Raw genomic sequence first — 14,906 nt, 5'->3', positions numbered from 1 at the left:
GATTCTGACCTAGAAGTGATCAGAATCCTACAGATGGTGGCTTCCCCCTATTGGCTCTTCAGCCAAGCGCATACGCCAAATGTCCGAACCTGTGGCTCCTCTCCTACAGAGCAGGGTTACCATGGCAACAGCACATCATTAGTAGAGTAAAATTTACCTATCTCATAGCAGTCTAAGCCCAACTCACGTTCCATATTAGTGAGTGAACAATCCAACACTTGGTGAATCCTGCCTCTCAGTGATAGGAAGAGCAGACAAAGAAGGATCAGAAAGCGACGTTGCTGTGAATGCTTAGCGACCACAAGCCAGTTATCCCTGTGTTAGCTTTTCTGACACTTCCTGCTTAAAACCCCAAAGGTCAGAAGGATGTGAAGCTCTGCTTTCAGGGTCTTTATTCATACTGAAAATCAAGATCAAGTGAGCTTTTGCCCCTCTTCACGGGAGGTTTCTGTCCTCCCTGAGCTCATCCTAGGACTCTTTTTGACACTTCCAATAGTAAGTCATTGTCTAATACCTTCTGGATGATAGTTGGTTACTCTTTTAAAGAATAATATTTCTTCCCCATGTTATGTTGCATTGCATTAACTTCTGTCTTAAGAAGTGGTTTGATCAGTTGTCATACAAAATATGCAAAAAAAAATAGTTGGAAGAGTGTGATTAATTGTACATTGGTTCCCGAGAATGTAGAAAATTACCTTTTGCCAATACAGAGTATATGAGAGGATAGCTAATATCAATGCATTATTTTAATGCCTTCAGTGCTTAATTAAGATTGTATAATAATAGCAAACATCTCTTGTGTTTATTGTGGGCCAAATATTCTACTCAGCGCTTTGTAGTAATAGCTTGTAAAACTCATTAATAGTTTTAGTTCATATTTAAAATTAAACTGGAACTTAGATTAAATAACTGATCCATGGTCATGCTGCTAAATAAGTGGTAGAGTTGGGATTTAATGTTAACAAAGTAGTTAACATTTCTAAACCACCGTGCTAGTCTCCCACCTAGATGTTAGCAGCAGAATTTTTCTGTCAGGCATTATGCACAGTGGTTTACATAGTAGGTGTGTGTTTTGTATTTTTGAAAAAGAAATAAAACTTGAAAGTGTGCCTTAACTGTGTTAACCCAAGTGGTCCATGGCGAAGCTGAGATGGTGATCAGATTGGTCCCTCTCTTAATTAAGCCTTGTTCTTCTTATGTCATGGCATCTCTTGCAGCTATAATGTTATCTTTTTTTTTTTTGCCCTGATGGCTATTTAGGGTATGGTGACTAAAATAGCCATGGGTGAAAATAAATCATGTCATTTAAGTTATAACAAAAATATATGGCAGTAGTTACTAGTGGGCAAATGTATTTACAGAGACTGACTGTTGTTTTACAGTGATTTAGAGGTTCTCATGAACTGTCTGTGCCGTGTGTGCCGTGGAACATCTGTGTAAGTAATTATCAATGCAGAGAGAGTCAGAGTCAATTAAATAACAAGCTAAAAAATCAAAAAGAGCTTATTTTTAATTCAATTTTTAAAAATACCTCCTTTCATCTTCTGTTACTTAGATCTAATAAGTGAGAAGCAGATTGAAAATTAATCTGGTAGCTTTTTGTAGGATACGACTGAAAGGATTTTTAAATTTTATCCCATCTCTTTTTTTTTTTTAGTGCACTTTATCTTAACCTCTTCAGAGACTGAGATGTTAACACAGCTTATTGGAATTTGTATTCTTCCCTCTTTCACCAGTGTTGATTATGTTAGCAGTGTCCTTCTAACAGGGTTTTCTGTTTGATTTTTGTTACAATGCCTGTGTGGTAACAAATTTATTAGTTATGAATACTCTTTCAGACAGAACTTGAATACTGTGTTTACTTTTAGTCCTAAAATTCTGGTGAGAGTTCATGTATATTCTTAGTATACAAACTGTAACCTATATATCAAATATTTTTGGCACACATCTCTTTTTTTTCTGAGACCTTAAGGAAAATAATTGTGTTGTTTTATGATTTTTAAAAAAATATTTTTGTATTAGAGTTCACCCTGTTCCTCAGTAATAGATTTGATAATGAGAAATATATATAAGGCATATTTTTAGGGAGTTTTTAAAGATATATTTGACAGTTGTATTTGTTTTGAATATTCAAAATGTGTGTAATGTGATTTTCTCCTCCTGTTAATAGTGTTCTTAACTTTACCAATTATATGACAAATTTATTTATAATATTTACTCATCTCATTATATAGTGAAAATTCATCATGTCTTCTCTCATGTTCTTGAGAAACCTGCATTTAAAAATGGATGGATAATGTTCTTAAGATAATAATGTTCCTAAATAGTGTTTAAAAAAATTCTCTTTAAGCCATTGTAGTAAGATTTACTTCACTGTTAAGTATAGCAGCTAATTGTTTGCTTTATTAACTGTTAAATATCTGTTTTTTAAATGTAATATAAGAAATCAGAAATTTCAATTTGACATTTTAAAAATTTGATGCATTCTTTTAGTTTTATTATTTTCTTTAGTATTCTTGTTTCATTTCTTTTTGGAATTATAAGAATGGATAAAGTGTTTTACTATAAAGAGAACAGAAAAAGCATACTTCATAGAGCTAAATCTAAATATATAACTATGAGTGCATATCTGAGTGCTTTTTTCAAGCTCTATGTATTTATTGGCTGCATTGGATCTTAGTTGCAGCACACGGGCTCCGCAGCTGTGGTGCACTGGCTTAGTTCTCTGTGACATGTGTTATCTTAATTCCCAGACCAGGAATTGAACCTGCATCCAGAATCCACCTGCCACTGCAGGAGATGCAGGAGATGTGGTTCGATCCCTGGGTCAGGAAGATCCCCTGGAGTAGGAAGTGGCAACCCACTCCAGTATTCTTGCCTGAAAAAATCCCATGGACAGAGGAGCCTGGTGGGCTGCAGTCATGGGGTCACAAAGAGTCAGACACAGGTGAGTGACTAACACTTAACATTCGTGTACAAGTCTTTTTGTGGACATATGTTTTCATTTCCCTTGAGTAAATGTCTAGGAATGGGGTGATTGACTCTTTAGCCAAATTTAAGGCTTTCTATTTGAGTTTCAGCCACCCCATGCTGCATGGATTGGGAAAAGTCATAAAAATACAAAAAGGCAAAGAAATGTGAATCTGTCATGTGTGGATCCCTTCCCTTTAACTTCTGCTTACTTTTTAGTCATTCTCTAGTGCCTTCAAGTCTGTTTTTAAACTAGCTTGTTTAGAGGTTGTACTTTTTATTTGCAAGGGAAGTTTATGTCATATAAACTATTTCCTGCCATTATCAGATCAGGAACTCCAGAAGTGCTTCTTTTAAATTGTAAGTCTTATTCTGTCCCTTCTCTGTTCCACATCCACCAGTCTTTCCATGTTGCTTATGATAGAAGTCAAAGTTCTTACAGTTGCTTTTAAGACCCTATGTGATCAGTAAACCCCTCTTCGTCTGCTCTCTTGTTGACCTCCACCTGGCTCACTTTGTATAATTTTATTCTTTTTACCTCAGAAGCTCTTGGGTGTTCATGAGGTAGGCTTCCTTATTTTTTTTCAGCCCTGTGCTCAAGTGTCACATTTATCAGTGAGCCTCCTAGTAATCATCATAGTGAAAAGTGCTTCTATCTTTATGGTAATTTCTTACTTCATTTTTTTTCTATCATACTTATTATTCTTATCTGACCCACTGTGTATTGTACTTACTTATTATTTTTTTTTATTGTCAGTCTCTACTACTAAACTATAAACTCCAGAAGGACAGGAATTTTTGTTTGTTTTGTTCACTACTGTATTTTCACTACTTTAAGTGACCCTTGGGACTTGGTTCTCAAAAATTGGTTGTTGACTGAATAAATGGACAGTATCCCTGCTTTTAAAAATTGTGCTATTTTGAAGTTCTGTGTATAAGGTTTTCTTTTAAAGAGGGATATCAGTGTTTATAGGTGGAGGAAAGAACAGTGAAGAGAGAAGGGTATGGATTATATTTTGTATTTCCTAGTGCTCTTTTGTGTTTTCATTTTGGTTGTACTTGAAACTTTTTGTGGTTCATTTATTTCATGATTCTTGAGTTTCACTGGAAACTATATTCAGTCATTTACATTTTTTCTCTTTAAAAGTGGGAATGTATATATAATAAGAATTGCTTTAGCTTGGAATGAAAATTCTCCAGGGGAAAAAAAGTGATGTCATTAGCTGTTGCTGCAGCAATCAGTTTAAAGAACTTTAGATCTAAGAGGCCCTTAATCAGTCTAATTTGAAACAGAAATGTGTTCTATGCTTTATAAATAATTGACTAAAACCAGAGCCATTAACAAATTAAATAAAGATTTTACTAATGCCAAAGAACTGGGCTATTAGCAAAATTACTCTTATGTCATAGTATTCAAAGATGTGCACTTGCTAAATAGAATTGATGTACTTTTTCAGAGTGTGCCAATAGTGAGAGCATTAGTTGAATGACATTTCAGTGTCCTCAATCTTGTACTGTTGTGTTCATATATTCATGGTATGCAGAGGTGGAAAACAGGCTGAACGATGATTCATTGATGTTTTCCCTCATCACCTTATAACTTGGATATGATGACCAATTAGGTATTTTGGCCAAGTTTGTGAGTCAAGGAATATAGTTTTAAGTTTCATACCACCCTAGCAGTGATGCTATGTTGACTTCAGTAACTTGGATATGATGACCAGTTAGGTATTTTGGCCAAGTCTGTGAGTCAAGGAATATAGTTTTAAGTTTCATACCACCCTAGCAGTGATGCTATGTTGACTTCAGTAACTTGGATATGATGACCAGTTAGGTATTTTGGCCAAGTCTGTGAGTCAAGGAATATAGTTTGAAGTTTCATACCACCCTGGCAGTGATGCTATGTTGACTTCGGTAGCATCTAAACTTGAGGATGTAGGTTAGAGAGTATCCCTACGTTGTGATATTTGTAATGAAGCATTTACACCTCTTATGATGTCAATGCTGAACTGCACAGTAGTCATCTCTGAGATCCTGACCTTGTCTTTGTATGCTTACAGATGTTACAGTGTAGAATTCTTTCTCTGGGAGGCAAGGAGTAGTGTGGATTTTTTGAAGCTTATTGCCTCCCCTTCTTGCCAATGACTAAAGGATGGCAAGGAGGTTGAAGATGTTCTCTGAATGCACCTATATAGTCCTCTGTTACAGCTTTTCATATATTTTATCTGTCTATTAAGAAATAATGTTGCATGTCATTGTTCAGTTGTTCAGTCGTGTCTGACTTTTTGTGACCCCATGGACGCCAGGCTTCCCTGTCCTTCTCTATCTCCTGGAGTTTGCTCAGACTCATGTCCATTGAGTCAGTGATGCCATCCAGCCATCTTGTCTTCTGTTGTCCCCTTCTCCTCCCACCTTCAATCTTTCCCGGCATCAGGGTCTTTTCCAGTGAGTCATTTCTTCCCATCAGGTAGCCCAAGTATTGGAGCTTCAGCTTCAGCGTCAGTCCTTCCAGTGAATATTCAGGACTGATTTCCTTTAGGATTGACTGGTTTGATCTCCTTGCAGTAATGAATTATAATTTAAATAGTATAATCTATATCCTTTTAATTGTACTGTTCAGTGAATCTTGATAGAGGTATATCTATGATATCATTGTCATAATCAAAAGGCAGAGCTTTTTCATCATTCTCAAAAGTTACTTCGTGCTCCTTGACAGTTCTTTCTTCCTCTAACCCTGGCCCCAGGAAACCACTGATTTGCTTGATGATGTTTTGTTGGATTTTTAATCCGTGGAATCATATACATGTACTTCTCTCTGGCTTTTTCCACTGAGTATGATTTTGAGGTTCATTCTTGTTGTTGAATGTGTTAATAGTTTGTTCTTTTTTTTTTTAAATTGTGGGTTGGTATTTTTTATTGCAGTGTGGTATTCTATCATATGAATATATCACAATTTGTTATCCATTCACCTGTTGATGGTATTTGTACTGTTTTCAGTTTGGGGTTATTGTGAATAAATCTGTTAATATTCTCAATACATATCTTTTTATGGGCATATATTTTCACTTTGCCTGAGTAATTTCTTAGGGATGGATTGACTGAGTTGTAGGGTCAGTGTGTATTTAGCTGTGAGGAAACTGCTAATGAGTTTTCCAAAGAGGTTATGCTATTTTACATTCCAGCCAGCAATTTTTTCACATCCTGGCCAACACTTGGTATTGCCGTTCTTTAAAATTTTAGCATTTTAATGGGATAAGGAGATTGAATATCTTATAATGTGTTTATTGTGTTTATTGGTTTGTTTTCTTTTGTGAATTATGTATTCCAATCTTTTCCTGTTTTTGTAGAGTTTTTTTGTCTTATTGTGGTAAGGATTCTTTTTATAGTTTGAATACAAGTTCTTTGTCAGGTATATGTATTGTGAATATTTTATTAGTCTGTGGCTTGGCTTTTTCTTAATGGTAACTTTTGAAGAACAGGATTTTTAGTTTTGATGAAGTCCAGTTTATAGTTTTTTTCTCTTATGGTTCATCCTTCTATGGCTCTCTCTGAAATCTTTGCCCATCCTAAGATCACAAAAGTTTTCTTTTCGTGTTTTCCTCTAGAAGTTTGATGGTTTTAGCACTTGCATTTGGGTCTGTGATCCATTCTGAGTTCATTTTTTTTTTTTTTTTTTGCTTTTTTTAATTTTTTTATTTTTTTTTTTTCAGTGGGTTTTGTCATGCATTGATATGAATCAGCCATGGATTTACATGTATTCCCAATCCCGATCCCCCCTCCCACCTCCCTCTCCACCCGATTCCTCTGGGTCTTCCCAGTGCACCAGGCCGGAGCACTTGTCTCATGCATCCCACCTGGGCTGGTGATCTGTTTCACCATAGATAGTATACATGCTGTTCTTTTGAAATATCCCACCCTCACATTCTCCCACAAAGTTCAAAAGTCTGTTCTGTATTTCTGTGTCTCTTTTTCTGTTTTTTTTTTTTTTTTTTTTTCTGAGTTCATTTTTGTGTGTGGTGCTTGTTAGGTGTTAGTTGCTCAGTCATGTCCGACTTTTGCGACCCCGTGGACTATAGCCCACCAGGCTCCTTTGTCCATGGAATTCTCTAGGCAAGAATACTGGATTGGGTTGCCATTCCCTTCTCCAGGAGATCTTCCCAACCCAGGGATCGAGCCTGGGTCTCCCACATTGCAGGCAGATTATTTTCCATCTGAGCCACCAGGAAGCCCATCTGTTAGGTAGAGGTTGTTTTTTGCTTTGTTTCCTTGCCGATATCTAGTTGTTCCAGCATCATTTACCTTGGTGCTTTCATTATAAGCCATTTTGTGAGTCTTTAAGTCTGTCCTTGGCCTTTGTCTTTATTGCTGTAGCTTTATATTCTTCAAGTTAGGTAATATGATTCCTCCAACTCTTTGAAAAAAATTGGTTTGACTCTTTTAGGTCATTTACATTTCCATTTAAAATTTAGAATCAACTTGTCAGTTCCTATTAAAAAAAAAAAAATTCCTGCTGGAATTTAATTGGATTGCCCTAAATCTGTAGATCACATTTGAAAGAACTGACATCTTAGCAATATTGAATCATTAATTCATGAACATGGTATATCTGTCCATTTATTGATATCTTCTTTAATTTATTCAAGCAATGTTTGTAGTCTTCCAATGACCAGAATTTTCACAAAATTTTTTAAAGTTATGCTATAGACTGAATGTGTCTCTTCAAATTTCATATATTGAAACCTCACCCCCAAAATGATAGTATTAGGAGGTGGGGCTTTTGGGAATTAATTAGTTAATACGGAAGGGACCTAATCAGTGAGATTAGTGCCCTTATAAAGAGAGAACTCCCTTGCCTCCTTCTGTCTCGTGAGGATACAAGAAGTCTGCAGTCTGGAAGAGGGGCCCTCACCCATCCTTGCTGGCACCCTTATTTTAGACTTCCAGTCTCCACAACTGTGGGAAATAAATGTTTGTTATTATTAAGCCATACTGTCTGTGGTATTTTGTTTTAGTGGCCTGAACAGACTAAGGCACTGTGTATTTCCCTGATTTTGGTTGCTACTATAGATAGAATTGCATTTTTGATAATTTCTAGTTGTTTGTTTCTAGTATGTTGAAAACTACTGATGTTTTATATTAGTCATTTGTCATAACTTTCTTAAAATCAGCCATTAGTTTTAGTAGCTTTCTTTGCAGATTACCTAAGATTTCTTATGTATATGTTATGGCAAAGTTGTTTTTGCATATGTTTGTCTTCATCATGTGGCTTGGAACAGAGATTTCAGTTTGATGACTTTTATGTCCCCAGCATCTATGATGGTATAAAGGTCAGGTTCACGCTCTTCTGATTTTTCTCCTTTCTGGCTGCATCTTTTGGCCAGTCATACTCATTACTGTCTTCTCATTTCCACAACCTGTAAATCTTTTGCTGTGCCAGGACTCAGCCGCCGGTCCTCTTCTGTTATTCTTTTGTTCTTGCCTGGCAATCACATTCAGGCTTCTGAGTTTAAAAACTATTTTCTAATAAAACATTTTTTTCTCTAGCCTATTTGATAATTTCATTGGATGTAGAATAGGCATCTCAAACTTAACATTTAAAAAATAAATGTTTTTTATTTACTGGATCGCTCTTTGGATCGTTCCTCTTGAAACTGTTCCTGTAGTTTTCCTGTCTTAGGTAATGGTTAAGGTTTCTTTTTTAATTTGCACAGATCAAAATGATATAATTTTGCCATTATTATTTAAAAATAGATAGAAAACCAGGATAAAAGTATGATTCTACTGAAAAGAAACATAGGTTTCATCAACTTACAACTTAAAGAATTCACATAAAGATGGGAATCTTCTGAAAGTGACAGGCTTTTTGTCAAACTATATGCTTGTTGAGTTAAGGCTGATATCCGATGTAAATAATAGTTAAGAAAACCACATATATAAAATGCTGGAAATTGATTTTTCTTAATGCCAAGGTATTATTTATTTTTAACCATTAGGGGTTAGAATTTTCTTCATTATTTTTTGAATTTTAGATATTCCTTTGGTTAGGACAAAAGGAGGGAAGCACTTCTATTCCTTCTGTTAAATTACTTGGTAATTTAATCCCCACTTAACAATTTCATTGTATTTGCAAATTTGTTCCAAGTTCCAAACAAATAGATTTTTTTTTTTTTTTTAATCTGACTTTGTAAATTGGGCATTGTCAGCTTAAAGATGTGGAGTAAAACTTGGCATCTCTTGGAGGGCTTCCTAATGACAGGTTGTTTAAAAATTTCCTGATTTGATTAATGGACTTATTTGAGTGGATTATAAATACCCTTCGGGTTTCTTCTACAACATTTTCTTTTGAAGGAAAAAGGTAAAATTTGAGGTATAAACATCAGTGCCCCTATTGTTCACTGGTTTATATTAATAGAATGTTTCCAATAAAATGTACTTCTAAATTGATCCTGTCATCTTCTGTCCTTTGGCAGACTCTGTAGGTACATATATTGCTGAAGAAAATAAATCTCTTATTGATTGTAATGGAAATACTAGAAACTTCTCTATTTTAGACAAATGTAAAGTTAATCTATTATTTTAAAGATTTAATTATATACACATTCATATACACATGCCATTATTGAGGAATCATAAGTATGACCTCTTATACATTCATAAATTGATTTTCCCAGCAGGTATTGCTTTCTTGGTGATACAGGTTTATAATGAGAAATGTGTCTAAAAGCTAACCTTATTAAGCAGATTACATTGAACTGAAAAATGCCCTTCTCCCCTGTATGAAAGATTTAGAAAAAGTTCTTATTTCATGCTTCATTCTATGTGTATAATTTTAGAAAACACAGAATAAACCAACTAGAATTTTTTTTAAGTGGGGAATTTCCTGTAACTAGTCAGTAGATTGTATAGGAAGAAATCACTGAGGTTAAGAGAAGTGGTCAGGAAATTGGGGAATAAGTATTTAGCTAAGCTTTAAAAATAAGTTCATGTTCTTCTTGTATTAAATGTTTAGTCAACTTCCAGGTTTTACATTTCATAAGAGTAAATAATAATGTATAGTTTCTGTAATAAGCCGTATATATATTATATATGGAATTTCTGCTTGTAGTCTTTGCCAGTTATAAAATAAATGGTGGATTATAGCAACAGAATATAGATAGTGCTTTCTCTTTTAGCAGTTAGAGTTCTGTTTTTATGTGTTTTCATGATTGATTATAGTAAACAGTAATTGTTTCATGAGTACACACACACACATAATTCCTAAAACTCATTCAGTATTTCTGAGCAGTATTTTTCCTACTGTAGATAGCCTGAGCTGTTAGAGGTTTAGTGGGTAATGAAATCAATTTGGAGGGTTTTTGAATTAGTATTTTAAGAGTGAAACTTAACAGAATTTATGTATCATTGCTCTGGGTGAAAAATTGTCTGGTGACACTTTTGTATATTTATATCAATTTGCAACATAAAGAAGTATTTCTTACTATGTGATATGATCCAAGCAGAAGCTACTGTTATAGGGAGCCAGGAGTTAAAGTGTGGTGATTAACATTACGTTTTCATTTTCATTTTAAGAGAGTTAATATTATTGTAATTTTGACCGATTTTGCATGTGCTTGGAATTGTGATTTACAAAGCAATTACGAGAAGTTAAGCTTGGAGTTGTTACCTGGATGTTAGAGGGAGAATGAAGTCTTTGTATCTGTTTTGAACTGACATCTTAGTGACATTGTCAGATAATAAGTAATGTAAGTGAGATGCCTAAGAACTATCATTTAAACAGTTTTGGCATGGGTTAGAAAACATTAAAAATATTAGTGGCTCATTCTCCTTGTGTTTTATGTTATGTTGGTGACATTTAAATGCAGAATGTTGATTAAGGTATAAAGACCCTCAGATTTAAATTTGGATGTGAGATATCTAATTATATTTAAATGATTCCTGCTATTTTAATGTACAAATGTTTGATATACACAATACAGAATTTTATTTTAAATAGAAGCAATGTAGTTTAGCTAACTTAAGTAAAAATTCAATCTAGATTTTGTTTCCTATGTAATTAAAATGTTGATGACTTTCATATTTGTTTCTTAGGAGTCTCAGAGGAATAATTAGAGTATATTATAACATCTTCACCTTGGTAAAAGGCTTTTGTTTTATTCATATTTATATCACCAGTGTCTATTACAGACTCAGAAAATAATATATGTTCTAACCAGTTTAAGGAATTCCATCTTTCTTCAACTTGCCTTTGTCTTTTAGGACATTGATGTTTTTCAAGTGTACATTCCTATTATGTCTATTTTTATATTTTCTGTTAGTTTCTTCAGGATCAAATTTAGTTATAATTTCGCTAAAAATTTTTGTGAATGGTACTTGCAGGATATCGTACCTGGAGGCACATCTTGTCTGTTTGCCACTGCTTGGTGATGTTAATTTTGATCTCTTGGTTAAGGTGTTTTGCTTTTTTTTCTACTGCATAATTATTTTTTCTTTTGTACCTAAAAAGCAATTGTGGGCAAGAAGCTTTGTGACTATTCATTTCATATCAGACCTTCTCCACTTAAATTTAGTATCCATTGATGATTTTTACTACAGTTTATTTTTGTAACTTTTGATTTTGATATAATTTCCAATTTAGAGAAAAGTGGCAATAGTAACAAGCATAAGGAGCCTCCGTATACTCTTCTCTTCACCAGTTGTTTACTTTTACATATTTTATCTGTAAAATGGGGATAATAAGAGTAGTGCTGGTATTGTTTCCTAGTTTCACTCGGAAGATTTTCTTAGATTTGTTTTTCTTATTGCTCTGTGTAACTGTAAAATATTAAAAAAAATATAATTGTGGCTCTCCTTTATTCCCTCTTCATTTGCGGTTTCTGGATACTGCTCTTTTAACATGAAATTTTATGTATGGGTGTGTGTATGTGCATATGCCTACATATGAGAGGCTTAGCAGCTGAACAACAACTACATTTTTTTTTTTTAAACTTTTTAAGTTACTGTTTCTTGTGGGCATGGGATGAATGTTTTTAAATCACAAAACAATAGAAAAGGCTCTAAAATATAAGAAAGTCAGTCAACAATGTTTTCAGTTATGATGTTTTTAAAATTACCTTTGCTAGTATTTTTTATTTGCTTCAATTCAATTCAGCATATAGAGTGCCTACTCTGTTTAAAAGATACTATTAAAAATAGGATAGGAAAAATTAGGTAATCAAAATGCCTTATGTTTATAATGCTTTGGAGTTTCCAAAACAGTTTGAATATGCATTTTCTTATTTAATATTGCCAATAACTCAGGGAAAAAGCAGATAATTCAGATAGATTTATTTCCACTTCCTATGAGGAAACTGAGATCTTGAAAGATTGTGACTTAATTATTAGGGCCACCTAGGTAGTGAGTAGTGGCTTAAGTATGAACTAAAGCATAAGCTTTAAGTTCAGTGATCTTAATTGCCCCATTCCACCTCTATGCAGTGACTAAGTATACATTCATTTGTGCAAAGGCCTGACCGTAGTGGGACCATATTTTAATTTATTCACTTAATATTTATCTTTGTCGTTTATCTTAAGTGCTTAAAGGATAAGTATAGGATTAGTTAGATCAAAACAGTGTCTTGTAGGTTTATATGAATACCTAGAGGGTGTTTTTCAATTAAGACTGTGTATCAAAATGCTTGGATATATGAGAGTAGTTGTGACATGTGTTTTCCTGTTATGTTGGAGGATCTATTGCTGTAACTGTTGAAAATAATTGTTGTTCAGTCTGCTAGGTCGTATCTGAGTCTTTGTGGACTCCGTGGACTGTTGAAAAATAGTAGTGAGCTGGTGTTAGAGACTGTTTTACTATAATTAGTATTAAAAATCAGTACATTACGGATCCTTGCTTCATGTGTACCATTAAATTGATTTTTTTATTTGTGGTATTATGGATTATGTCTCTGCAACATCTTCGCTCTTTTTAGCCATAACCTCTTAAAGGTTCAGTGCCAGGAAGAACAGAACTGTATCTTTATTTTCTCATCACATCCTCTCTCGAATAGATAATACTTTCATTGCTCTCTTTCCAATTTGGCTTTGAGTCATTGCTGTGATTCTAGCTGTTGAACAGTCTTTCAAGTTAGCAATTAGTATTCCAGTTAAGTAAAAATTGTTTTGAGTCTGCCGTTCTTACCAGTGTAGCTGAGGTAGTTTCAGTAAATCAGTTACTAGAGTCGAGTTGTCAGAGGTATATGACAATTGCATGTCACAAAACTTCCCTAAATATTGATAACTTTGGATTTACTGGAAATTAGATTTACAACTTCATACATATAGTTTTGAGGTTGGAAAAATCAGTAATCTGTCATGTTCAGTAAAGCTGCCTTTATGTTGCTTAATATTTTGAAACTTGAACTGCTTTAGCGTCTGCTGTCTTTGCCTTCCTGATTAAATCTTGCTGTTGTGTTAATTAATAAATTCAAAGGAAGTATTCTAATTAGTTTCTGTCATAACTGGGAACCATAGTAGGTTAGAATACTTTGGAAAGCATGATAACACCTGCTCACTAGTAAGTAGATATCAATTCTTTGTCTGGCGCTCTTCCAGTCTCACTAACTGTGTCTAAATGTGTGAACCTCTTACCATCTGGGCACTTCAGTTTTCCACTAAATTAAAAAAAAAAAGTTTTACCTTGTTCTACTTATTGCAAAGAGTTTTGAAAGATAGTGGGAGGTCATTTAGAGTAGTTATCACATATATATGCTATTTACTAGTTACAATTTATAACTATTTAAAAACCATTGGCTTTAAAATACACTGTTTTAAAATAGTAATTTACTGTTTAAAAACCATTGACTCCTTTAGTGTAGTTCATTGCCTCCTCTCAGAACTTTTATTTTTAGAACAGAGTGTATTTAAAGGCCAGTTTTACGCTTGAATTCGACAGGCATGGCATGAGGCCAGTCTAATGAGCCCAAAGGGAGAATGTTCAGAGTGTGCAGGTTGAAGGAGCCCAGGAACGGACTTTCCACAAAGTCCAGGCTACCCATGTTCATTCCTGCTGACTGGAGATTTGCTTAAAGTTGAGTGTTTTCTTCCTTCTGTACCATCTGATTCCAATCTACACTTGTCTTTTGTAGCTCGAGACGGTTGGATGGCAGCTTAACCTTCAGATGGCTCACTCTGCCGAAGCAAAACTAAAATCTCCTCAAGCTGTGCTACAGCTCGGAGTGAGCAATGAAGATTCGAAGGTGAGAAAGAGTATCCCATTGAAATGATGTATTTTGTTTCCTCCGACTTGTACTTTATTGTCGGCAGGGTCTTTGCTCTCTGGATTGAAAATTTAAAAATAATTTAATTAAAATTAGACAAGGATTAACAACATGACAGATCTTTATTTGTACAAGTTTTGATGTCAGATTTACACTTCACTTTTTTTATTTGAGAAACCAGATTCTCTTACAAGGTGGCATTCTTGCAAGAACATGTTATAACATATTCTTTTGAATTCTGCAATGGGAAAAAATTGGTGGTAGTCATAATAAAATTACAATTTTAATGTTTTAGGTATTTGTGAACATTTCTGGGTGTTTTGTGTTTTAACCTGCATACATATGGCAGAGGGAATATTGTTGTCCAGCCAATGCCTGGAATATGAAGGTGACCTGAGTTGTGTTTGTGTATGTATAGTATGTTTGTAGGTATGTTTAAATCTCAGCTCTTACGAAATAGAATTTTGGTGATACTGCATGGTGATTTCTTCCTTAGTATTAATTTCAGAAAACTTGAACATGTTATCAGAGGCTAAAGAGTTGCTATGGAATAGTTTTTATTATTATAACATTTAAAGAAATGTATATTTCACATGTCAACCAGAGCTATTTTTTACATATTTTTTTACTATAATTGAGTATCCTTAATAGCGAGAAAAGGGAGTGATCTCTTCCTCAAATAAATGA

At 34.2% G+C, this 14,906-nt stretch overlaps 1 protein-coding gene across 3 annotated transcripts in view; it reads left to right on the top strand.

The window, feature by feature from the left end:
* The window catches only part of COMMD10 (COMM domain containing 10), a 178,940-nt gene that overhangs the window by 15,137 nt on the left and 148,897 nt on the right, over nucleotides 1-14,906 (top strand). For all 3 annotated transcript variants that reach the window (XM_043912321.1, XM_043912322.1, XM_043912323.1), the window contains exon 5: nucleotides 14,088-14,198. In XM_043912321.1, coding sequence (XP_043768256.1) covers nucleotides 14,088-14,198 — 111 coding nt within the window. The remainder of the gene's footprint in view (nucleotides 1-14,087; nucleotides 14,199-14,906) is intronic.

This window comes from Cervus elaphus, chromosome 9, assembly GCF_910594005.1.
Source record: "Cervus elaphus chromosome 9, mCerEla1.1, whole genome shotgun sequence".
Taxonomy (NCBI): Eukaryota; Metazoa; Chordata; class Mammalia; order Artiodactyla; family Cervidae; genus Cervus; species Cervus elaphus.
Note: the sequence above shows the minus strand (reverse complement) of the source record. Positions and strands in the feature narration are given on the sequence as shown.